Source organism: Halichoeres trimaculatus, unplaced genomic scaffold (assembly GCF_033239565.1).
Source record: "Halichoeres trimaculatus isolate MK-OKI-2021-1 unplaced genomic scaffold, fHalTri1.1 fHalTri1_scaffold_10, whole genome shotgun sequence".
NCBI classification, from domain to species: Eukaryota; Metazoa; Chordata; class Actinopteri; order Labriformes; family Labridae; genus Halichoeres; species Halichoeres trimaculatus.
In genome coordinates, this window is record NW_027437187.1 from 30,865,765 (window position 1) to 30,892,416 (window position 26,652).

The 26,652-nt window shown below is 39.2% G+C and overlaps 1 protein-coding gene across 2 annotated transcripts; it reads left to right on the forward strand.

Annotated features, from left to right (window-relative positions):
• Window positions 1–1,193: 1,193 nt before the first annotated feature.
• Window positions 1,194–25,403, forward strand: prr5l (proline rich 5 like). Of its 2 annotated transcripts, none has more exons than XM_074676831.1 (9): window positions 1,194–1,447; window positions 13,359–13,492; window positions 15,034–15,114; window positions 15,436–15,484; window positions 18,862–18,919; window positions 19,434–19,525; window positions 20,238–20,375; window positions 20,613–20,730; window positions 24,550–25,403. In XM_074676831.1, exons 2-9 carry the CDS (start codon window positions 13,371–13,373, stop codon window positions 24,909–24,911), a joined length of 1,020 nt encoding a protein of 339 aa, XP_074532932.1. In that variant the 5' UTR covers window positions 1,194–1,447; window positions 13,359–13,370; the 3' UTR covers window positions 24,912–25,403. The 2 variants fall into 2 exon arrangements, with proteins under 2 accessions (XP_074532932.1, XP_074532933.1); XM_074676832.1 differs by having other exon boundaries at window positions 13,362–13,492.
• Window positions 25,404–26,652: the final 1,249 nt, after the last annotated feature.

A 26,652-nucleotide genomic window follows, 5' to 3' on the forward strand; every position in this document is an offset into this window, starting at 1 on the left:
TGTTTTCAATGAACTGGTAAGACTCATTTTCTGTTATAAAAATCTAAACTGAAAAAAGTTAGACACTTGGATACTGTTTTTCAAATAAAGACATTTTTGCAACAGCTTCTTCCTGAAATCAATTTTCTCATTTAAATAATAATGATAAATTAAATGATACGCACCTTGCTCTTATGTTCTGTTCAGTTCAGTTTAGAGTTTGATTTTTGCTATTTATGAATATTTTTCAGATAAGAGTTATTTTGAACCAATACCAGCCTGACTGTCATTGCACTGTTAACAAGCTCAAACAGAGCTGTACCGGAAAGTAAAGATTTGCCTTCAAAATAAGAGACAGGGGTTTTCTTGGAAAAAAAATGTGATAAATTAAAAAAGATTCTGTCCATGTAGTTTCCATTTGAAGAGATAATTCGCAGATGAGTCTTGAGATTTTTTTGATAAGCTTAATTGAAATAAGGTTTAATTTCTTGTACAAGACTATGGCCACTTTTGAACATTTGTATCTGCAATATTGTCCATAACAATACTTCTCAAATATTCAGTATAGAAAAACAACCATGGGGATGATTTTTATTACTATTATTACTTTTTAATTTTTTTTAATGGCATATTAGACTTTTATTTAAAAGCATTAAGTCGTAAAAATGTAATGTAAAACTCAAAGAATACAAACCATTGCTTCACTCCAATTTCTCATTGAATAAGCTTAACACATAAGTAAAAAATATTAATAATTTAAAAAAAAATTCTCACCTATATTTTAGGTTAAAAAGAAAGAAAAAATCAGACAAATTATGATTTTTTTTAAATATTCCAGGATGACTTTTAACAAGAAAATTACCTTGAGCATTTTAAAACCTTTCCGTAAACAGTGTTTTGTAATGTGTAATAAAAAAAAAAAATCTTTATTAAAAAAATACAAGTCAACTTACATATATCTTTAAAAAGCAATATCTTTAAAAATGTAATATTTTATTGCCCCTATTGCTATTTATTTTTGGTTCGTGTGTATTTTTTTTGTTCGTTTGATTTATGTGTATCAAATTATGTTAATAAAAACAACCAACCAAACAAACACACAAACAAAAGAAAGAAACGGTTTCATTTACTTACTTCTTTTTTTTGGACGCTGGGCTTTTACTTTGAAGGACACTCCCGGATATCGCTGTAATTAGCTTCATTGGCTTGCTCTCCGCATCCTCCAGCCTGTTGCTCGGCGGCAGTTCGGCGGGTTTTCAGAGCTTCAGCTCAGAGGAAAGAAACTTCATAGCGGTTTAAATAGTTGGAAGTGTTCCGTTACCCTCCTTTCGCCACATTAAAACGGTTTACTTTTACTTTTTGTTTGTTTGTCCTGAAAGTGAAGCGATGTGTTGAGAATGAAAGCTGAGGATGAGGAGGAGCTGCAGTCGGTGTTGAGAGGATTGTTTCTTCATCAGCAGCAGCAGAGGTGAGTCCGTTTGTACTGTCTTTGGTTCCAGCACGAGGCTCTAAACCTCCAAATATTACCACAAAAATACAAATACGACAAGTGATTGCGCAGGGCTTATTTCCCAGGGTGCTCAGGTGTTATTTACCTGAACGGAAACCCTCTGAGTTAGACCTGCAACTGCTTTGAGACTAAAACACATGAACATTTTGTGATTTCTTAGGTGAAAAAAAAATCTTCAAAACACCATTTACGTCTTGCAATCAAATGAAAAATAAAACCTTGTTGATAAAAAAAACAAAATCTACATTTTCTTCTGACTTCCCATGTAGTCCAGAGTATGACACACCTTCAGGGGGCTCAGGTGTTGCAGTTTATAGACTTGACTCAGGTAGCTCTTCAGTAGGCACAGTCTTTTCAAAGGACTTCAAGTGATCTAGAGTTTCCAGTTCAAGTTACCGACCTGTTCATCATACCGACCAGTGATGATCATTGTTTGTGGCTTTTTTTTTACACGTGGGTTTATTGTTTATATTAGGAGTATTTCTATGGAGCTGAAACATGTTTTTAAATGACAAATTTCAGTGTTTGTATCATATGGTATAATACGGTAGCCTACCATGTCAGATTTTATTGTGCTATATGGTACTTTAATGTTTTCAAAATTATAGGAGTGTACCAAATTTGATAAAATCATACTGTATCTGTTGGTTTTGCACCAGATTTTTTGTATCAAATAATATCCGATCACATCATATAAAATCATAAAATTTCCTTTCTGATTGCATTGCGTTGCCATGTATGGCTTTATCATATCTTATCTTGTCTTATGTTATATGTTACTGTACCAAGCAAAACCGTGTCTTATCTCACAATGTCATTAAGATTTATACATATTTTTGTGTAGTATCAAATTAGATCATATTGTATGATATTATGTGGTATTGCTTGTAGGGATGTTCGATACCACTTTTTATGCAGACCGATACGAGTACTCCTTCTTGAGTACTCATCGATACTGAGTACCGATACTATTAGTAGTTTTGATACATAAAATTTCAACTAACAGTGACAGATCATTTTGATCAAAAACAGCACAGTCACTCTGACATTAAGTCCAAATAAAACACAATCAACTCTCTCTGAGTTAAGAACTTTTTTTGATCAATATTAAAAATATGTATATTAAAAGTGCACAATAAAACTATCAACTGTCAGAGCTCAAGTATTTTTTAAAGTAAATTAAAGAGCAAAATAAAAAAGTCTAGCTGATAAGTCTACCTGGCTCATTCATATTGTCTGAAAAAGACCTGCCGTACATTTGCAGTGGTGTTAAACCGCAGCAATTAGCAGCAACTAGTGGCGAGGACGACTTGCTTGATGTAAGATTTTTGTGCCTACAGTATCTACTGCTGGTATCTGCAGCCTTCATGGGTACCAATACCTTGAAAAAAGGCTGGTATCAGCCCGATACTGATACCTGGTATCGGTATCTGGCCATCCCTGACTGTTTGCAATTCAATCAAATTGTGTCATATATTTTGTGGTACCTTAAGAAACCATATGGTATAGTATTGTAGCTTGTTGTATCATATCATATCTTATTGTGTTGTGTTTTATCTTGTTGAATTGAAATGTATTGAATCATATTGTATCCTGTGGCAGGGTATTGGGCTGATTGTATCGTATGATCATATTGCGTTGTATATCATCATGTCGCAGTATTATACTAAATCATATCGGATGATATTGTATTGAATTGTGATAGCTAAGCGTAGCATGTTGTAGCATATCTCATTATAACATAGCTTATACTTATCGTACCCAACTGTGATATTTCATCAGTAGGGCTGAACAATAAATCGATTTTAAACTGACATCGCAATGTAATAGCATGCAATTTTCAAATCGCAAAGGCTGCAATTAGAAAAAAAGAGTTTCATGTACACAGACCTGGAGGAAATATAGTAACTTGTACTTGTTCTCCCTTAAAACCAGCAAAAGTCAAAATGCTGTTTTCTTTCTGGCAAAAAAACAAACCCGGTGAGCTACAAAGATCCATCCAGTAGATCGTAGAGCCATACCCCTTGATTACTTTATTTGTCTGGTTACTGACAACTGAAGTTCAATAAATTTCACAGTGTTCCTTTTTCTTTTTCAATTGAGAAATGCAAAAAAGACTTGTTTAAATGTGAACAGTATCTTTTTTTGGGTTAGTCATTCTATAAAATGACTTAAAACTTGTGTTTAGTGAACAATGAAAAAGATAAACGTCCCCACCAAAAAATCGTATGTCCAATCGCAATATTGGTCTAAAAAACTCGCAATTAGATTATTTTTCAAAATCGTTCAGCCTTATTCATCAGGGTGTATGGTCTCTGAAAACAGATATGTGAAAACAGTGAACACTGAAGATTGTCAGTCATTCCAGGCTTCATTAAGTGGTCTGATATGTGGAACCTGTCAGTGATTACAAGCTTCAAAAAAGTGAAAAAGGCTTCTGTTCAGAGACACAGCACTCAACAGGCAGACAGGCAGAAAATCCACCACAGAAGAAGAATTACAGAGACCCGTTTCTCTGACCACATGAGAAGTAAAGACCAGAATGCATCACAGCTACAGGACAGTTAAAATAACATGTGACTCATGTTCTGCAGACTGGGTAAACTTTTAATTGAATACCTCTTTAATCCCTCATGTGCAGATTTAGCCACTTCTTCTATTCTGTCCAATAGCATTCTGGGAAATGGAGGAAGTGAAGCCACAAACAAAAGTAACTTTAGATAAGGGAGGTCACAGGAAAGTGAAATTATATGATGACTGCTGATCTGGTTTAATGTTTGAAGGAGTTTCAGGGAGTTTCCCTATAGAGCAGCAAGAAAAACAAGATTTAAATGACTGATAAAAGCATTTGTGGTTTTTAAACGTGTTATTATGGATAAAGTACATTTAAAAGGATAAAGTCATATTTTTAATAGAATAAGTTTTAATTTGGAATAAAATAATGACATTTTATGACACAAGTTTAAGTTTGAAGGGAATCATCTTTGAGCCATGATATAGAAGTTGTAATTTTAAAGAAAAAAAGACAACATTATGGGAAATGTTGATATAATTTTAATCAAAAATTGTATTATAAGTAATTCATAATTATTGAAAAACAGCTGGTGAAAAAAATTGAAGATGGTAATTGCTAGCCACACTCTTCTGTTTTAATGTGAAATAACATTCAGTCTTTCTGAGATTTATTGCAAATGTGTAAAAAAAAGGATTTTCAATGAAATACTTTTTTTTTTGTTTACAAGCGATCTCTGTCACAGCATATTGCAGTGTGTTGAATTTAACCCATGTGTCATGATAAGAATCACAAGTTATTCGCCTCCACAGTCGTTATGAAATAACTTTCTTTATGTTTCTTTAGAAGAGATAATCAGAAACATCTCCTGTGACCGCTCAAGTAAATTCCCACCACTGTGTCTAAAAGCTTTTAAATTGAATCAGTTGCTCTTTATTATCTCACATATTTGAAATTCTGACCTTAACAAACAGCCGAGTCTTTGAGATGTTCACTAAGGCGCTCCGGACATTTAATTAGCAGCTTGTTGTTTTATTAACAAATCGTGAAGTTAAGAAACATTACATTTTACTCACATTCTGGTGTACAGACTCATTAGATAGATAAAAATAACTTGTTAGTGTGATGTACTGATCTGATGCCAGATTATTCACCCTGGATCTCTCTGTGTCCGTCATAATAACATCAGACTCTCTGAGTAGTTCCTCATGACAGGGGCCCCTGTTTTAAGGATTAGCACACATGCTAACAGTCATAACTGTGCACACCTCTCTGACCTTCAGAGTTCACAGCTGTTTCAGTCTTTGATCATCTTCAGAGATGATTTCTATCAGTTTAAAGCTGGATTTAACTCTTTAGAGTCAGCGAAGAAGCCTTTGTTTTTTTTGTTTTATTTCCTGTTGACCTGGCTGGGTATGAAATATGTTTCTTTGTTTCAGGGTCAGTTTGAAAATCCGCTAGCTAGAGGTATACATCGTCTGATGATGATGTATACCTCTGGGAACAATAGGGAAGCCTGCAGTTAGAAATATACAACTTCCTTTTCTGCGTGCTGCATTGTTCAAATCAAAATAAACTCTATAATAGAATTTTATTGTCATTGTAACAAGTACAACGTAATTGAAGTCACAGCAGCAATCAAGAAAACAAAAGTAAGAAAGTGTATAGAAAGAGCAAAAAGGTCCATGAGAAAATAGATGATGACAGCTTGTCCATCATTGTCCAGTTCAGCCAGCCTCCACCTCCACAGGGTCCAGGACTGAGCTTCTTCACCAGTCTGTTCAGTCTCTGTCTCCTGGATCCTGTCTGCTCACAGCAGGTGAAGTTCTTCCAACATGGCGTTGGTGTCTGATGTTATCTCCGTTAGCCATGTCTGTGAATAGCATGATGCTACTCTGCCTTCTGGTATTCCTTCTGTTGCTGGGTTAGCACAGCTAGCTCGTCCATCTTATTGGAGATAGATCTTACGTTCCCAATAACGATGGATGGAAGGACAGGTCGATGTCGTCACTTCTTATCTCACACCTGAGAACCAGCACGTCGTCCTCACCTCCTTCTCCTCACCTTGTTGGAAGACATCAGGCCTTACACCAGTTAGCATTGACATGCTACAGGCAGCAAACAGCTGAGTTCACATGTAAACAATGCAGCCATGGTTACATGTAAGATCTACAGACAAACACAGGAGAAAAGTAGTAAAAATATCACTGAAGACACAAAAAGTTTGGTGTCCTTGACCGACAAATGAACTACACAAAGTAATGATCCACTCCAAATACAAAGATTATGAAAAAGAGATGAAAAAAATTACAAGAAAAGGACAAAGAAGAGGAAGAAAGAAGAGCTGCTGCAAAAGGCAGCCATAGCCAACAGGGAGGTGCCTGGCAAGGGAGCGCTCCATTATCAGTTGGTGGCGAGTCTCAGTTTCACTGTAAACAGCAAGTTACACAGAGGCTTCATCCTGGCTTTCTTTGGTGGTTTGAGACTGTAAAATAAAAAAAATCTTGTAAGGAACGGGTCTTATGCTGGGTTCCTTTGTACTCAGAACTGGGAAGCTAGAAGTGGGAGTGACGTCATCTCAGAGTTCAGTGTTTCAGTTGCCAAGTCGGAAAAACTTGCCTTTATTGCAGTATTTCTGTATATAAACATTGAATAATACTACATATATACATGGCTGATTTACGGTAAAACAAAACTTGTCGGAAATTCTAAAATTAAAAGAATATGACAGAAGCTTAATTACCGTTTACCCTTGAACTTGGAATTTCCAACTGGGAACTTGGGGGTGGTCGGAATTTCCGAGTACAATGGAACGCAGATTAGTCAGAAGGCAAGATTTGTCAGATCAGTCATCAAAAGGAGGATCAGGATCCAGAGACATCAAAGACAGAATCCCAGGGTTGATCTCAGAGCGCTGGAACACCTGCTGTTGCTCTCCATACTGACTGTTATTCCTAGAACACCTGATCGGTTGATACTACTCTAACTACAAACAGAAGCCAGAAACCGGATATTGTTTTGGTGTCAGAGAGAATATATGTGAGGATGGATTCTTCAGAGGCAGGTTGAGACATTTTGACTCGATGTCACAAACTGAAAGGGTACTACAGTGGCAGGAGATGTGTTGAAGGGAGGGATGAAGTGGTGGTAGCAGCGAGGTTGACCTTTCTTTTGATGACTGGTGTTGCAGTGTGCCAGATGGGCTGTCACACACACACACACACACACACACACACACACACACACACACACACACACACACACACACACACACACACACACACACACACACACACGATCATACGGCTTCCTGACGTCCTTTTCTTGCAGAGCAGACGGTGACACGGTTGGTTTTTTTCTCTCCTTTCTCTAAGTGAATCATCTTCTCGGACACTCTTCAGATCAGAGCGACAGATGCTGAGAGAGGTTTCAGAAGTTACACCCAACCCGTTCAGTAATGGGTGAAGTGTGTGTGAACGCTACATGTGGTGAACTGTGGACACATGGTCCTGTTCCCACACACAGCCTGCTGCCCTTGGTCCGGACCTACACAGAAACACACACACACACACACATGCTCGTCATGGTGACAAGCTGTCGTGTCAGCTGATTGTTCCTTTGCTGTTTCTCAGACACTGACGTCTCAACCAGTTTGGATCACAAATGTTTGATTAACGCACCAAAAAATCAATTAGTCAAACAACATTAAATCATTCTGGACATCAAAAAAAATCTGAACTTGGTTTGTAAAAAGGAGTTTGACACATCCCCCCTGCCTGTTGACACTGTGGTGAAAGTGTCAGGCTGCTCTTGGAATAGAGACCTCTAAAATCCAAAGTCAGATCCAGAGTCCGTTTCTCGTTCATTCCTCGTCTCTGCGTCCACAAACTGAGAGTGAAATCAGTATTTATTGACCTCCTCCAGCTTTGGCAGACCGCAGCCAAGTAAACAATAGTGTGTTTGTGTTGACGGTCAGCACGGGGCCTCTCATTGGCTGTGATCAGAGGAGACGGCACAGCCAGAGCAGGCGGACACACACTGGGCTGTGAGATCCCATCAGCCACCTGGGTAGAGACCCAGCCGGAGACGGGAGTGGCTCTTTGATTTCTGTGTATTTTTTTGAACGGTTCGAAATCCACTCTTTGTTGGTTGAGTCGTTATACTTTGCTTTTTCTGTGAAGCTCTGCTGTTTGGGCTGGAAGATGTCTAAAGGTCTACTTTGGATATTTTCAAACAGTGTTTGGGCCACCCAGAAATCCTTAACTATGATCTGCATTGTCAGAGGGGGTACTTGTGTTAAAATCAACTATTTAGGTTGTCTTTCAACTAAGCTGTAGCCTCCAGCCATGAGAAAGCTGATGTGGAGGTGCTAAAAGCAGTTTGCCGAGTGTCCGCTTGAGGCTGGCTCTGGTGGTAATGGCCTCTTTCCAATATGGCCTCTGTCAAGGACTGGCTTCAAAACTCTGTTTCAGAAACACTTGTGTGACATCACAGAGATTACTTCCATTTAGAATACAGTCTATTGTTTCAACAGGTTTCTGGAAGCTTCTTTGACTTTCAATGTAGAACATCTTCTGTTGTTGGTAGGGATGGATACCGAGTTAGGTACTTTTATAGGTACCAACTGAATTCTGTCAAACGTACCGGGTACCGACTCATGTAACATCAAAAGGTACCATGTTGAGGTACCTGAATGCATCCTTGTGACTGTGAGGGAGTGGAAGAGTGGGTGAATTTCCATGCTGGACATGAACACAGCATTACAAGGTTATATATCGAAGAACAAATATGTGACATTGCAAAAATATATATTTTATTCTTAAACAAATTGATATTTTTCACCACATAAACACAGAAAAGTACCGAAAATTGGTACCGTTGAGTACTGGTACCAATTGCCAGGTACTGGGTATCTGTACCATATCGTTTAAAATAAGAAATGGTACCCATCCCTAGTTGTTGGTACTTTAAATGATGACTTTGGAGGGCGCCGTTAGCCTAGCAATTTTATCCTTTATACAGCAATGGCTAGTTTAATTCTCGGCCTTGACCATTTGCTGCATGTCTTTCCTCACTCTATACTCCCTATGTTTCCAGTCTCTCTGGAGCTGTCCAATAAATAAAGGCAAAAATGTCCAAAGTCATAGAAAACAAACAAAAGAGTAGCTTTTTAAGTTAAAAATAGTTTCCAAGGAGTGGAGATGACCTAGTGGTTACGGTGTGCTCCATGAAGTTTGCCCTCGAGCAGGTGGCCTAGATTCGAATCCAGCCTGTGGCCTCTTTCCTGCATGTCACTCCCCACTCTAACCCTGTTTCCTGTTCCATCCTTTGTCCTCTCTACTATCTAATTAAAGGTATAAAAGCCCCCAAAATAACTTTTAAAAAATAGTATCCAAGAATAAAACATTTTTTTTAAAGTAGATGTTGGAAGTTTGGGAAGATGAGTAATGTCGCCTATCTGTTTCTAAAGCAGATTTTTGAAGCCTATAGTCGGCAGTTGCTTTGTTATTATTGTCCACTCAGCGTGGGAGAAAAAATCATTATAAGATATATCAGGATTTTTAGTTTGGCAATGTCAAAATTGTGATTCTTTGTCTAAAAAATCAGTTTATTTTTCAAATTAAAATTCTTCATTTCAGTCTTTCAGTCAAAAAACATTGCTTCTGCTATAGTCTGTAGACCAGGGGTGGCCAACCAGTCAGAGACCAAGAGCCACAAAAATGACGTAGTACTACAGAGAGCCACGTCACACACGGGGTCTTACAAACACACTTCCTCTCACACATAAACAAAATGACATAAAATGGAAATCAATACATTTCCAACTTTCAAAGCAAGATTTATTGTGTTTGTAAGTGTGTTTAAATTCATACTAGAGAAGAGAAACTGAAACTTAAGTATCAATCTGTACAACCAAACATTGATCAACACTAATACCAACGTTGACATCAGTATACCAATATTTTAGATTGATCGGTAAACCACTACTCTAAACTATATATATTTTTATGAATGGATCGAAGAGCCGCATGCTGAAAGGCAAAGAGCCACATGCAGCTCCCGAGCCGCAGGTTAGCCACCCCTGCTGTAGACGTTATCATCATCATTTAACTGTTTCACATGCTCTGGTGTTGGAAAAGCAAACTAAAAATGGCAAAAATCATAAATATTGAAAAATCACAATTTTAATTGAATCAGCCCCCCAAAAATCGTAATAGAATCAGATTGCGAGAAAATTATCTCGAACCAGCCCTGTTATCTACTCAACCTCGCTTCAGTACATCTAGTAAGAGGTAAAGGGGTTGAGTTAAGAAGAACCAAAGCCTGGTCACCCTGACAACTACAGGGTGCCTGCCTGTCAGACAAGTTCCCCTAAATTATGAAACTGTCTATAAACTAATGAGTTATGAGAAGAATTCACCCTTGTTCAAGGTGTGCTCACAGAAAAAAAAACTACACAGATGAGAATTGATTTTTGAACCAGGCTGTAAACATTCCTATAATGCGTGTTTATGTAGTTTCTCAGCATTTTGGCCCTAGGTAGACGCATAAGGCGACTTTTCTGTACGGGCTTCTTTTCTTGAGGCTAGAGTTGCTGCTTGTCTAAACAGGAGGGAGATCAATGTGTAAAACATGAAATACAGATATACATCCTGTTCCTTGTCCTTCCAAATGGATCTTAAGTTGTGTGTGATTTTTTTTTTTTTTGAGGAAGAGGAGTGTCTTTAACGAGAACGCTAAGGAATACTTGGATTTAAATCTTGAGCACTCGACACAGGATGACAAAATGTTGCAGCCAGATGACAGTTCCATCTTGTTTGCTCCCTCTCCTTTTATCTGCTGCGACAGGGTTTTACCTCCTCTCATAGAATCTGACAGGTTTTCTACAGAAACAAATATGTGAACACACAGGGTGGAGTTTGCTAAAGTACTCTCTACGAAACAGTTTGAAATCTAGTTGAGATAGAAACACCACAAGTGTGATGTTTTGTGGGAGTAGATGTTGTTTCTCTGCCCTGTGCAGAAACTTTCGGTTCAGCAATGAGGTGTCTACTTTTCTGCAGCTGTGGTTGTTTGTTTCTGTACATGCACGAGATCTTTTTGATCTACCAGTTTGTGGCTGAACCTTAGTGAAGGTGTGAGCTGGTTTCATAAGGCTGTGAGTGAGAAGAAGAGTGAATGTGTTATCTGGACTACATTCTTTAAAATAAAACCTGTTTCTTCCTTGAGTGAACACACACAAGTCCTCTGGTGTCTGAAGGATTTAACCTCAGTGCAAAATGGGAACAGCAAACATGATCCAACCTAACTTTTATAAAAGAAGTTTGCTTTAACTTCAACGTGCAATTAGTGTTGAGTCATTCTAGCCATCGAAACCACGACAGACGTCTCCATTTCTCTATAATCATGACTGACTGCAGCTTTTTGCTTGACAAAACTGAAAACTAACTCACATTTAAAGTGGTTTAATTTGGTGTTTTGTGCACAAACAGTTTCAGAGTAAGTCAGAAAAACAGAGAAGTGACTGAAAGTTGACCACAGGGTCAAAATAAAACATGAGGTTGGTTTGGTTTTAGAGAAAATAAAAGGCTAAATATACTCAAACTGAGTCCAGTTCAGAGAAACTCGAACGTGAATGCACAGAAACGTGTTTTTGTGCTGACACCAGAGTGTGAAAGCTGTCAGTCGTCACACAGACAGAGCAGAGCGGTGGCGTCTGTGTGTGTGGTTTCTGGAAAGAGAGGCAGAGTGAGACCTCTGCGCTGTAAACAAACAAACGGATCTCGGGTCACTGTTGTTGCACGGGAAGTCGTGGTTTGGAGGACGCTGACGTTGCTGTGTTTCTAAATGAATCAGGCGCTGGTGAAGCTCACAGGAAGTAGACCGACTGTCAGGAGCTTTTTACCTGCTTGTTTAAAAAAATATCGGCTCAGGCATTCATGGTCACGAGAAGATGAACTGCTCTGACTTTGGTGATATTTTGACTGTTCTCAAGAGACTTAAATTGACTGTTGTCAACCGCCCGTTCAGATATCTCAGCAGCAACAGATGGACAAGTTGTTTTATTATCAGATTCAATTCACACACATTCATTCCCCCCAGAGGATAGCTCCCTTCATCCTCTCACTCCATGCCTCTAAAAAAACAAATTTTAGTTTAATTTTGCATTATTATCTCTTTGGAAAGTTGCATTTCCATCAGATTCTCACAGGGACAGGTTGGTTTACCAGTTTTAAATATCACAGGAGTTGTGGATTTTGCACAACACAACTCATATCTTGGACCTTGAAAGTCAACATTTCGCACACACATTCATTAGTCCTATAGGACTGATTTGATGTTCGTAAATAGATTATGAATAGGGATGGGTACCAAATTAGGTACTTTCATAGGGACCAACCGAATTCTGTCAATAGTACTGGGTACTGATTCCTGTAAAATCAAAAGGTACCATGTTTAGGGACCTGACTGCATTCTGGACTGTGAGGAAGTGGAAAAGTAGGTGATTTTCCATACTGGACTTGAACACAGCATTGCAAGGTTATAAACTGAAGAATAAATATTAAATTGAAAAAATGTAATTTTTATTATGACACAAATTGTCATCGGACAAGGTTGATCTCCTGACTACATCATGAGGTGAAGCTGGTTAAGCTTCCTAGCTAAATAGTTCAATCGATAGCTGGAATCGTTTGATGGACGAAGGTTTTCACAATTTACCTGATAATCTGACCTCCTCGATCACTTTCGAAAAAGCTAGCTCCTTTAGAGTTACAGAGTTCAGTGGAAACACACAGATACAATTTGTCTGATATTCAAGCTCCACTGGTCTGTTCAGTCATACGCCATCTGTGGATTTACATTCAGTTGTATTCAAAAAGCTTTATTGGCGTGACAGAAGTATGTTTAAATTGCCAATAGAAAGTGTGGCATAGAACAAATGCACACACAGTTATATTCTGATTGGCTATAACCACATAAATGATTTGCTAAAGATTACATTTTTCCACTCACTTCAGAAACAAATGAAGAGACAGTGTTGAACATGTTATGAATTTGCACCATTTGGGCTTTTGACCCAAGTCATGTGCGTCGCCCAGCAAGAACTCAAGCATTGACCTTGCTTGTAATTAAATGGTGCAAATTATTCTATATTCAAACACGACACACACCTATGATGATAAGGTTTACATTCAAATATAATAACATTTAAAATCCCACATTGAGGACATCAATTTCTCCTTGCTTCCAGTTTTTTTTTCTACCGTTATGATTTGCTGCTGTTTGTTTAAACCACCAGAGATGAAATTTTGAATTTTGTTCCTGAATAATCTGCTTCATTCCCTCTTCCCTCAGCAGCCAGGGTGCATGATGGGATCTTTTCGGCGTCCCAGGCCTCGGTTTATGAGCTCTCCGGTTCTGTCGGACCTTGCTCGTTTCCACGCCAGCTCACCTGCTCTCCAGATCTCCAACACCAGCGTGTGGAACAGGTCAGCTACTCTCTATTATTGTGCCATAGGATCCTTAAGTTTAATGTGTGAATCTGTGAAGTTTCAATAGATAAAAACTAAAAATTTGTGAAATGAAGAAAATCATCATGTCAGAGTGTTTTATAGATTTTCCAGTTCGACCTGAAAGTATCATGAAAAAACACTAAAAACATCACAAAGGTGCTACAAAACTTAAAAAAAAAGATCCAAAAGATGAAAACTCATAAATCTGAGTACCTGTGTGAACAGACACCGTTAGTTGAAATCAAATCATGAAAATAAAATATAGAAAATATAAGCCAAAAACACTAAAGAATAAATAAACAATGGTACTGAGACAGTTTCTCCTGCCAAACAACCATTCCTGGATTTCTCTTCTATAAATCTGGATTAGATTAATTTCAGACCTTAAGGGTGTTACATTAACTTTCTAAAGGAATGAAAATCAGCTTTTCTGGATTTGCAGTCTGAGAATATTACAGAGCTTTACATAACTGAGTTTACACCTGTTCAGTTAATGTTTTTTAGCTTTCAATACCAACTTCCAACATGTGCAGTCTAAAAAAAAACAAAACAAATTAAGATTGGTCTCTATGGGATTTATTCACTAAATTAGACAGCCTCTAGTGGACACCCTGTGAATTGCAGAAGTTCTTATTTCCAGCCCTCTGTTTCAAGGTGATTTCAGACTTTAGATCTTATCTTGACTCTTATTCCAAAACACAAAATATAGATGTTATCTGTCTGGTGAGGACGCTACCTTTACAGGATCTTATATGTGTCTGTGTGTGTTTTGTTTTGGGTCCAAACATTGGCTTATAAAGAAAAAAAAAGTGCTTGCCTGTGTTTTCCAGACCTTAGAGGACAGATAAGGTTCTGCTGAAGGTGGGGTGGGTTCTGATCTCTTCAGACTGCTCAAAACTGGACAACTAAATTTGAGTCACTTGTGTCTAGTGGATTATCTTGTCGTTTGTCATTTTGATGTTTCACACCTGAAAATTAAACTCTATATATTTTGAAAAAACAGAGGAGACAGATGGGTGGGTCCTCTACAGGCCTGTGTCACATGAAAGAAGCTTCAGCTCGGTGCTGTGGTAGAAAAGCTCGAGACATGAAAGCGTGGTGACATTTCCAGACCCTGATGTGAGCTCGTGCAGCTCGCTTGCTCTCTTTCAGTGTGTGTTGAGTTTATTTCTCCCCGTCAGTACAAACTCTGAGCTCCTCTGAGTGCTCGGCCTGTTTCCTGCTCTCTGCAGGATGTTTAGGAGGAAGCGGAGGTGGCAGCTGGTTCACGTCCTGCAGACCGGCTGAGGACCCTCACACGCTGCTAGACGCACTCTGTAGTGACTGCAGATGAATTTATTTACACTCTTCTTGAAGAAGCTGCAGGAGCTGAAGGACAGGCTTACCTGATTATTGTAACAGATAGTATTAAATTTAGTTTTTCATACTTTTAATCCTCAACAGAAATAAAGAGGAGGCTTAATTAGAGAATATTTGTGGTTGACCTCTGATCTTGCCTTTGATTTTTGTGTCCTCAGTGTCCAATCAGCTGTGATCAAGGTGTTTCAAGGCGGAGCGCTGCAGACGAACGAGCTGTTCACACTCAATGAGAGCATCAGGTGATCAAAGCTATAACTTCTTCTTCTCCTTTTTAATCTCACTTCAGAAAATAAGACTGAATTTAGGGATGTTGAGCCTGGTAAATGTACGAAAATAGTGTCCATGGAAACAACAGTGTATCACTTTTGATTTATAACATTTAAATCATAACCAGAGTTATTTGATAATACTTAATGACAAGATCTTAGTACGATAAGATCAGTGAGTTTTGCCTGTAAAGGAAGTTGTTACATCAGTTAGAATCTCTTGAAGAGCAGCTGTAGTTTTTTATAGCTCCTGTATCACGGCAACAAGGCAGCTGATCTTTTGTATCTCTGCAGGTGGCTCCTAAAAACTGAGATGGGCTCCTTCATCACTGACTACTTCCAGGTACTCTTACTTTAGTTAGGTCCTAATCTCTAGTTTCAATTCTTCTTCAGTAGAGAACAATGTTCCTTTCTTACCTTTGTTTTCCTGTGGTTGTTGCAGTTGATATGAACACACTGTGCTTTGAAGAGATAGATGATAAGCTGGAGCTCCACTGACGTTCTGTTTAATCTCTGACTACAAACTGTGAATAGTATCAGTTCCTTGAAAGATTAAAAATCAGTTTATAAAAGATAATACAAAAAATGTGGAAGGTTTGACTCCTGAGGATGCACTGCCAGTGTTTCCACACACAGGGATTACCTGGGCTTTCCATGTACACCTATGGCAGGGTTAGGGATGGGAATCAAAAACCGGTTCCTGTTGAGAATCGATAAGAAATGTTTCAATCCATCAATGTCATTAGTCTTTGCGCTTAACGATTCCCTTATCAATTCTTGACATTGTGCCGGAGCCGCCGGGCCTTACGTTGTCTAGTCTGCTGCAGCTATCTTAGCTTAGCAGTTAGATAACGTTTCCCAAGAAAACTCTGATTCAGGATTTTCAGCTTTAAGTTTTACTAAAGGACTGACTTCATAAAGAAATGTACATTTCTCTCTCTCAGGAAATTCATATTCAGTACAATCGAAATGGTATAAATCACCTTATTTACCAAAATAACAAAATGGCGCAAGCTTGATGCTAAGGTATATGGGAAACTGCATTGATATGCTATCAGTTAGCATACATCAGTATAACTTCAGCTTCAGAATAGAATTTCAACTTTCATCACAGAAACATATCACATCAACTCTTTGTAAAAAATACTGAGAATTTCAAATGTCAAATGCTAACAGGCTAATGAAAGGCTCATGGCTGACTTCATAACTACGGAAAGCTTCCAAACAACTTAAACCATTGCTATAACCACTCTGAGACACTAGATGGCCTACTTGAATTATTAATATATTACAACACAGCACATCAACATCACATCGTGTGCAATTTTTACCTGTTTCTGTATAATTATGCCCAGAAATATCCAGACTCAGGTACCAATTTCATTTTATTCACTTACAGTATAAACTCAATTAAATGTTGTTGACACAGAAAACCTGTAAAGCTACTTTTTGTACCAAGAAAATTCTCAACAGGAACTGATAAGGGAATCTATACAGAATCAGATGGATAAGCAGAATCAATAAGGGCATCAGTATTGACAAAATCATATCAATTCCCATCCCTAGGCAGGGCAGGGAGCTCACAGGACACACTGCTAAATATAACTTATTGGATCCAAATGGGTAATTTTCTTTGTCTAAATAGATGACACAAAAGATTTAAGAAAGGTGAATGCGACATCTTGAAATGTGTTGAAATTCTAAATAAAGTGTTTTTTAAGCCTTTAATTTAATAATATACAAATGTGAAGCCAAACAAGACACAATCACAACGCTGAACAACACAGACTTTTACTTGTGTCTTCAACTCAAATGAAGAATCCCTTATCCTCAGAGTGAGGCAGCAGCTCTGTGTCATTAATCTAAGCTGATTTCTGTCCTCATCCTGCAGCTGAGTGGTTTCTTATCCGTTCATTAACTGTACTGCAGATAGAGAGGAGCAGATCAGCAGGTGGTTGGTGATGAAAAAAACGGAGGTGGAAAGACTTCCCCTTCCTGTCGGCCGTTAATCTGTATCTCAGGACTGCAGCCTGGACTGTAGCAGAGGCTACGTGTCTTTCCTGTTAGCGTCCTGAGACAGTCGAATGCCATCCCTCCTTCACTCGTGTGACCCAAAAAACATGACCTGGACTATCATTTGAAGTCACATGTTAGACCTCTTCCTGTTTGTCCCGAATGGAGCCCTTTACCTTAGAATCTGCTACCGGTTGTAAAAATGAACCTTTAACACAGGAAGGTTTTTAAATGTAAAGGGCAAGGCAGCGTTTTTTGTGCAGTACATTTCACACATTGTCACAGCATTGAATATAAGACACTGGTCTGAATATTTAAATATGAAGTTGAACATTGAGTTTGCAGCCATTCACTAATGACACATCTCAGCCTCAGGGGTGTTTACACAACTCTAATATCTGTTAGAGTTGAGGATTAATCTTTTAATCCAACACATGTGAGGACTGTGTACATTCACAATTTTTTTTTTATTTCAATTCATTCAAATTGTAAAAATAATTTGAAAGAGTAAAGAGGGGTTGCTGTTTTTATAGGCTTTATACTGTCCTTCTGGTACCCTGTAGTTACAGTTAGTTAGCTTTTAGCTTAGTTTTAGCTGCTGCCTCTTTAAGGTTTGTTGCGCCACAAACCCCCTTCTGTCTGATTGGCCAGTCCTCTGGAGGCCTGTGGAGGGCGTAGTGATGGGCAGGCCTTGGTGTTTGAGGTCCGTCCCTCCTTGTAAAGATCTCATAAAGATCTTGTGAAATTTATAAAAAAGGACTGTTTTGATCCATTTACAGAGAAGTTCAGGGATTTCTACAAAATATATGAACATGTAGCAGTTGGAAAAAAGGTCAGCTCTCGCTCATCCTTCATGCCAGTTTCACCTCCACTGTCAAAGTTCCATACCTTTCTCTTAGAGGTATCACATTTGAGTTCATGTATTGTTTACCTCTGCTGAGCCACATGACCAGCTGCACGGAACTCCCAATTAGTGTGTGACATCATCACCAACTGCTGCAGAGACAGGAGTGAAATTCACAAAAGTTTTGGAAAACAAGTTCTCATATATAGCACATTTGTACCCAAGTCTGTGTTAGGGAAAGACTGTTATGTAGGAATTTTTGTCAGGAATCCATCCATGTCATTTTTGAAGCTGTACTAGTTTTATGTTTTTGTCTAGAGGCCCATATGCCGCAGCTCGTGTGGAGCTGTATCTTCTGCTCCCATTGATTCTAATGCAAGGGGCTGAGAGAGCTTCTTTGGGGTTCACCAACTTTGGGGGCTCGTCTTTCAAAAACTGGGCCTGAAATAACAACTTTCATTATAGCTTTTGTAAAGCAGGGTCTAGTCTATCATCTGAGCAAATTTGAAGCTGGCACCACTTTTGGTTTTGGAGAAGATAATTTTTGAAAAAAGGGTGGCAAAATTTTACTGTAAAAGGCAAATAGCCAGCTTCCTGTTGGAGATAGGAGAGGGGTGTCAGTGTATGATTTTTTTGGTCTTAATGATATGAACATTTTGACGTTGGTTTAATCGTTCTACAACATTCCTACGACCTGCTAGAGCCATTTTAGTGTGCCTAGGTGGCGCTAGAGAGCAAATTACTGGATGTTGGGGGTCATATTTGGAATCATATTGAATTTTTTCCAGATCCAGGGGTGTGTGCCAATTTTGGTGAGTTTTTTAGCATGTGTAATTCTGTTTGTGCATGTTTGTGTGTTTCAGAACCAGCTGCTGACTCGAGGTCTGTCTGAAGTCCTGGATCAGATCCTCATACACTCAGGTGAGTCCAGGTAGTAGACTTTGAGTCTGAACTTTAACCCAGAGCTCTGATTGAACCCTTTGTTAAGTATATCTATTCAGTGGACCTTTAATTACCTGTAGGGGAAGTCAGTGTGATTAAATTTCTTGCGTTCTTTGTTATATTACACTACATGTAATGAGACATAACAAAGTAATTGTTTCATAAACTTGGCTTTGCTTCCTGGAAGACAGATTAAAACCAGCATGAAGTTCCATTTAATTGTTGGGATTACAGAGAGTGTAGGTGTGTGTGTGTGTGTTTCAGTGCTCTTACAGGGATGTTATCCCAGCCTACATTAACCATGTTTCTGTTCTGTTTATAGCTGCAGGAATCAATAAGCCTCAGTCTAATTTGATAACGAAGAGTTACAGGAGGTTGTTGTCGCCGTGTTACTCTGCTTGTGTTCACCAACTGTGAAACAACAACATTAATCTTACGTGTGACCCGCTAATTTCCTGTGTTTGTGATGTGTTTTCATGGTAACCACCTGTAGGCGACAACCAGCTCGCCGTCCTTGCCGACATGTGGGAGAGATTCTTCACAGAGATCCTGCCCACCCTGCAGGCCATTTTCTACCCGGTCCAGGTACACAAACAAACACACAAACACACACAGTGAGAAGACACAAAACAATCTACTAAACATCTACTGTGGCTCTGCCATAAAAAAGATCCAATCTTTTTCTGAATTTTATCCATTTCTAATATTTGTTTCAGCATTCAAATTTTCTAAAAAGTATGGGCACAGAGCCACGTCACAAAAATGAAGCCAACAAATTAAAAACCCCTCTTTTTGTCACTCTGCAGTACAGGCCATACACCCTACATCCACTTCATGAAATGGGGTCCCACAGGGGTCTACTCTCAGCCCACTTCCTTTCATATTATATGTGAAAAATGAAGCCAAAAAGCCATTTTAATTAGTTCTTATCATGTTGATTTATGACACAGAGTTTATTTTCTATATAGTGTAGGTTGAAATAATTATATTGCCCATTAAGGAGAAAAGAATCACATTTTGGAAATAATATTTACGCTCATTCCCAAATTATTATTGTCATTTTGGCTGGAATTATATCCATAGTTTATTTAAGTCTCCAGCCACATAAACAGCAAGAAAACACACAACAAGTGTGTTAGTGTGTGTGTTTGTGCTTGTGTATTTGTGTTTTTGTGTGTGTGTGCCTGTGCTTCCAGGGAGGACCTTGTGACACTGATTAAACTCTTTACATCAATTAGAGATCATTTGAGGGGAGAGCTCAGTGGATTTAAGTCTGTGTGTGTGTTTGTGTGTGCAGGGTCAGGAACTCACAGTGAGGCAGATCTCCCTGTTGGCCTTCAGAGACCTGGTGCTGCTGAAGCTCCACCTGGAGGAGACTCTGGGAACTGCAGCCTCCATTCCACCTTCTGTCACACAGATGCTACTGGTGCTGCAGGTAAACAAGCTAATTCATTACAAACCACAGGTTTAAGTTTGGGCACACAGTTCAGCAAATATGGTAGCTCAAAGTGAATCTTAGTCCTCACTGTCCAAAAATCCTTCAAGATTTCAAAGCCTTGTTGTGATTGGACGGAGAGATGAATGACAACTACATAACCATATATAGTATTCCTGATTCCTGATAATATCATCTATCAGGTCACAGTATTCACTCTGTCTCCCTTACTTTCAGGGGATCCATGAGTCTGGTGGTCCCAGTTTGGAGTATTACCAGTTGGAGCGTCTGGTGGAGATTGTTGTGTCTCCGTATCTCAGCAACGTTCTGCACAGCAGACACCAGCTTCTACTAGGTCAGTACTTCTGGAGGAAGTAAGCCAACTTGATCTGCAGTTAAATACACACACTGTATAAAAACAAAAATTTGGACCTTAGACTGTATATAGAGCGGACAGCGTGGCTCCGCCATTTATCATTGTACGGTTTTGAAGCCAAATACCCCCGTCACAGGCGCAGCCATTGTAGCAGTTGTGCAGCCAGAGTCTACGTAGTAGAGATGATGACGGATTCTGGGAGAATCTGAGTGGAGCTGGGTGACAAAAATATACTTTTTTTTTTTCTTTCGAGAGTCTAATCACTTCTTGACTCCACCTCCCAACATATTTTACAATCCCCGAAAAAAATACATGAGAAAGGCATCTATCAATCATCGCTAAACGTTACGTAAAACCTAATTTTTAACCTTGTATAACTAATGAAAACAAAACTTTAAAAAAAGAGGACTTGAATAAAAGACAGTCAAATAATATCTTCAAATCACCACAACAATCAGACATGAGAAATATTTCTACGAGGTGTAATAATTTTTTTAAGTTTGACCACAGCCCATCTGGAATGACTGGAAAGCTTGATTTTTTTTTACCTACACTGCAGCCAGCCACCAGGGGGAGCAGTTTTTGTGGAGACCTCACTTCGAGCTGTGCAAGCGGACGTCCGTTTTTTTTACAGTCTATGATTTGGACAGGTTTTGAACTTTTTTGAGGGTTGCTTTAAGTTTTTTTTAGGTTGTTTCCTCCATTGATTGGTTGATGAATTTGTTTGTACAGATTTTATCAGCAGGAGAAATAACTCACAGCTAAAAGTGGCAGTTTCAGGATTTTTAATTTGTCTGTCTGACTTCCAAAACCTTGAAATTGTTACTCATACATACACACCTAATCAAAAAGACAAGTCGAAAAATTGCAAGAAATTACATTTTGCACTTTCTTAAGAGAGTTAAAGTAGAGCTTCAAATACAAAAAGACCTTGAAATAACCGAAAACAACAATTAAAGTGAAATAGGCTGTTCATCAGCAGATCAAAAGTATAGGACCGCAGCTAAAAAACCCCTGAAATAGAAACAAAAGTTTCCAAGAAGGAAGAGATTTGTCGCGGCTTGCTTTGTGCAAGTATTTCCAGGAAGCTAGTGGGAACATTGCCCCAAGTGGTGAAGGTGGCTCCATGGAGATCATCCTCTGTCTAGAACTGATGGAAATTTCTGAAAACTTCCCTCTCCATCCATCCCCAAATGTTCTCAGAGTGATTTAGATCAGGGGAGCATGGGTGGTTTTAAGAGGTGAGGTTATTCCTCATCATGACAGTAACCTTAAAGCCATCAGGACCGTCAAGGTTCAGCTTTTTCTCCTCAGAGAATCAAACTTTCTTCCACCTTTCAGTGTCCCGAGTTTGGTGCTCTCTTCAAAGTCTAAACGGAAATTGTATTGGTGTTGAAGGAGATGAGGCTTTTGAAGACATTTTTGTTTTCAAAGCTTCTCTCACAGATTCTGTCTGATAGTTATTGGGCTGCAGTTGGCACCAGTTACGGCCTCAAATTGGGTCTGGGATCGTGTCGTGTCTTGAAGGACAGCCAATTGGATCCTCTGGTGAAATTATTTTGGGTCTACAACTTGACTGTTTTGTTCCATAATCCGCAGGATCTTTGAAGAAATTCAAAATGACTTTCTTACTGCGTCCAACCTCAGCAGCAAAGGCCTGTCACGAGAGGCGTTGCTCACAAAGCTCAACAGTCCGACAAAGAGAGAAAGCTGTTTTGCCTTTGCCATCAGGAGATCATGACATTGTCAACACATGACAGAAAATGACACCCAAGCTTTTTGAGATCTAACAGAGCAAAATGTAAATTTATGCAATTTTTTAACTGGTCTTAAAATTTTGGTCAGCTGTGTATAGCTTTACATCGACTCACTTTGAGAGAGAGCCTTAAGTGGACACTTGAGGAACTGCAGTTTTTGGGGCTTAACCTCTGGTTAGTCATCTGTTTGGATTTAAAGCTGACAGAGTTTTCATGAATGAGCTCAAACACGCGGAGGCTGGTCTAGAGTCTGGTCTCGAACACGTCCACAGTCAGCTTGGTTCAGGTCAGAGGTTAGAGATTAGAGGTCAGAGGCGTGGCTGTGTAGTAGATATGCTGTGTTAATCCTCTCAGCAGGGGGCTGAGCTGCTTACACTGGCTGCGGTTTCACTGCCTCAGGTCGCTGATGAATAAAGGTCAGAAACTGTAGCACACCTGGAAAAGAAAAACAAAACAGCTGTACACCAGAAAATCATGTTAACAAAATACAACAGCAGCATTTTAAAGGAGTCTTTCAGGTTTTGGCGCTCAGAGTTGGAAATACATTACACTATAAAGAAAAAAATACATATATGATAAGATCAAATTATTTGAATTGTCTTCGATTTTTATGAATCCAAGCAGATTTTGGAAGTTATATAACAAACATTTTGTGAATTTAAATCCTGAAGCATTTATTTGTGTCTTAGCCTTTAGTTCAGGCTCTGTCACTCTTCTATTTAGCTTTCTTCTGCTCTTCTGTCCTTTTTCTGACTGTTAGGCTCCTGTGTCCTCCATCACTACAAAATTAATCACAGAAAACGTTATCAGCAGAGAAAAACACAGATCTTTTCTCCCTACCAAACTTTATCTGCCGGATTGGTGTTGCCATAGAAACGTAGGATGCTGTAAATCAATGATATCCTGCCCGATCAGATCGGGAATCTAGGAAATAGCATTTCAAAATATCCTGTAACCCATGTATTGTTGCTGATAATCTCATTTTAAAGTGTAGATTAGAAATGCAGATGATGTTAAGTTAACATTTACTGGTCTTAAAACAGACGTTACATTTTTCAGTGTATCTCAGGCCCATCAGTTGCATTTGCCATGCTTTACTTGTAGTTATCCTTTCAGTTACTTTTAAAGTAGATAAAAATCATGCGATTAATCGATTAATCACATGATTAATCATGCAATTAATCGCCATTATAAAAAAAATTAACAGATTAACAGACATTTTTTTCCCCCCATTTTAGAGCAACATATTTGTTTACTTCAGTCCCTCCAGTCTTGTTTACTTGTTGCATTGTAGCTAACAGATGCTAACAGAAACCCACTGCTGCTTTTAACAAACTTATCAGCCCATTTTCAGCAGCAGCTTTCTCTGTCTGAATCCTTCCGTCACATTTCACAAACAAACTGCCGTCAGAGCTGAGAAACCACCACATCACCTCCATCAGCAAATCCTGAGCAGATTACAGCCCTAATCCCGGCTCTGAAACGGTCCAGCAGAGAGGTGTTTCAGCAGGAGGCCACTTCAGGAATGCTCCAGCACTGCACAGCGTGATGTAATTAAGCTAATATGTGAATGTGTCACACTGCAAGAAGCAGGGACACACACGGGTTGTTATCCTTTCATTAAAACAGGCTAAATATGAAGAGACCTGACGTAATGTGGAACCTCAGGACTTCATTTACTCCTTAACCTTTAACCTGATCTTTTTCTGTTCTGTAGACTGGGGATACACCAATTCAACTTTTCTGGTTTTGATTCTGATACCAGTGTTAAATAATAACCTGAAAACCAGGTTCTGTTCAGATTTGTGGTTATTTATATGTTCTTCTTCTTCTTTCCTCAATTATCAAACTTTTACCTTTAGTGACATCTCTGCAAGAGTGTGATGATTTCAAGCTGATGCCTCCTTGTGGTGGCTGCAGGAATAATAACAACCCTGCTTGGAGTGGAAGTCTTCTAGATTTCATCAGCCAGACTTGGTCCTTATTTCTGCCCCTTTTGGGTCTTTCCAATGATCTAAAGTCTTGTTTTCCTCTCCTTCAGAGTCTCGCCACCTACGGTCACCAGGGTTGTTGCTAGGCGACCCGTTGCAGCCGGAGATCACCGTCACTCACCATCACACCTCCTCTGACTCCTCCTTTCTGGCTCCTCTGGTGGAGCAGGAGGGCGAGGCCTACCTGGAGAAGGCAGGTGGAGTACGGCGCCACACGGTGGCCAACGCACACTCTGACGTGCAGTTACTGTCAGCTTCGGGCAGGATGCATGCTGGGACGGAGGAGGACAATGGTATGGGGGACGACGAGGGAGGGGTAGGGTTTTTGGTGGGAAGTGGACCGATGAGTCCCAGGCCATTTTCCAGCCAACCAGACATGGTGGAGTCTCCAAGAGGCGGAGTTATCTGCTAGCATAGGTGCTGATGGGATGGTGGAGACATTATGAGTCGGGATGGGGAAGAAGAAAAGAATTATGGAAGACAGTTTCAGATCAGCTAGAGCCTGATGAAACAAACGGCTGGATGAGCAAGAACCGACAGAGACGAGAGAAGAAAAAAAAGTGGATGAGTAAGACAAGAAACATCAGGAAACAAACATCTGAGAGAACAAGACGGGAAGAAAGGAAGGAAGCATCATGAAAGAGAAGACGAGGCAGCAGGAAAATCACAGGAACAGGAAACGGGACAGGGGACAGTGGAATTATCCCACAGCTCCCATTCAGAGGACAAGTTCTGGTTCAGGATTTGTACTGGGAGGAAAACTATGTACACTGATCCGGGGATCAGACTCTGAGTATTAGGGTTTGTTTTAATCTTGTGGACTAAACAGGACTGCAGGCTCAGGACTCTCCAGGTCATGTAAATATTTTTTGATAGGATTGTTAACGACAATAAAGTTTAATTCAATTAATTCAGATTTGGATTTGAATTATTTTTTCGTGCAATAATCTGACTTCTCTACATTGAATAGAATAGAAACAAAACAGAAAATACTTTATTCATCCCAAAGGGGAAATTCAGGAGTCACAGCAGCAATCAAGAAAACAAAAGTAAGAAAGTGTATAGAAAGTGCAAAAAAGGTCCATAAGAAAATAGATGCTGACACTTTGTCCATCATTCTCCAGTTCAGCCAGCCTCCACCTCCACAGGGTCCAGGACTGAGCTTCTTCAGCAGTTTGTTCAGTCTCTGTCTCCTGGATCCTGTTGAGAGCTTGTCGATCTTATTGGAGATAGATCTTACGTTCCCAATAACGATGAATTGAAGGACAGGTCCATGTCTTTATGTTTTTTTCATTGCTAGGCGCTGCCCAAGTAGCTGCCTGTTGCAGCAGCTCTCTCTTCTTTGTCCGTTTCTTGTAATTTTTTTCGTCTCTTTTTCGTCATCTTTGTATTTGGAGTGGATCATTACTTTGTATGGTTCATTGTTGATCATGGACACCAAACTTTTTGTGGCTTCAGCGATATTTTTACCACTTTTCTTCTGTGTATGTCTGGAAATATATTTAAATTATCCTGAATTTCCCCTCGGGGATAAATTATGTATTTTCTATTTCTATTTCTATTCTATGTTGTCACTTCTTAGCTCACACCTGAGAACCAGCACGTCGTCCTCACCTCCTTCTCCTCACCTTTGGGGGAAACATCCGGCCTAGCACCAGTTAGCACTGACATGCTACAGACTGCTAACAGCTGATTTCAAATGTAAACAATGCAGCCATGGTTACATGTAGGATCTCCAGGAAAACACAGGAGCACAAAAAGCTAAAATGTCACTAAAGACAGAACCAGTTTGGTGTCCATGACCAACAAATGAACCATACAAAGTAATGATTCACTCCAAATTCAAAGATGACGAAAAAGAGATAAAAAATTGCAAGAAACGAACAAGAAAGAGGGAGCTTTTAAATACGCCCTGTCTTCATCCCAGGAGTCCTGTTCATCTGTTTGTGGTGAGTCCCAGTTTCACTGTAAACAGTAGGTCACACAGAAGCTTCACTCCGGCTTCCATTAGTGTTAAAAGGCTTCAAAAAATAAAAGATTTCCTTGTATTTAAATGCTCTTAAGTTTGCTGAAATAACATCATGATGCAGACTGGTGAAAAGTCAGAAGTCAAGCTTTGTCAGGTCTTTCCTTTAGAGGAGGAGAAAACTTAT

What these genes read in the sequence shown, in the direction of transcription:
- prr5l (XM_074676831.1), top strand. Translation starts at nt 13,371, where the DNA reads ATGATGGGATCTTTTCGGCGTCCCAGGCCTCGGTTTATGAGCTCTCCG. An exon ending in AACACCAGCGTGTGGAACAG is followed by an intron (nt 13,493 to 15,033) that starts GTCAGCTACTCT and finishes TTGTGTCCTCAG; the next exon opens with TGTCCAATCAGCTGTGATCA. An exon ending in CCATTTTCTACCCGGTCCAG is followed by an intron (nt 19,526 to 20,237) that starts GTACACAAACAA and finishes TTGTGTGTGCAG; the next exon opens with GGTCAGGAACTCACAGTGAG.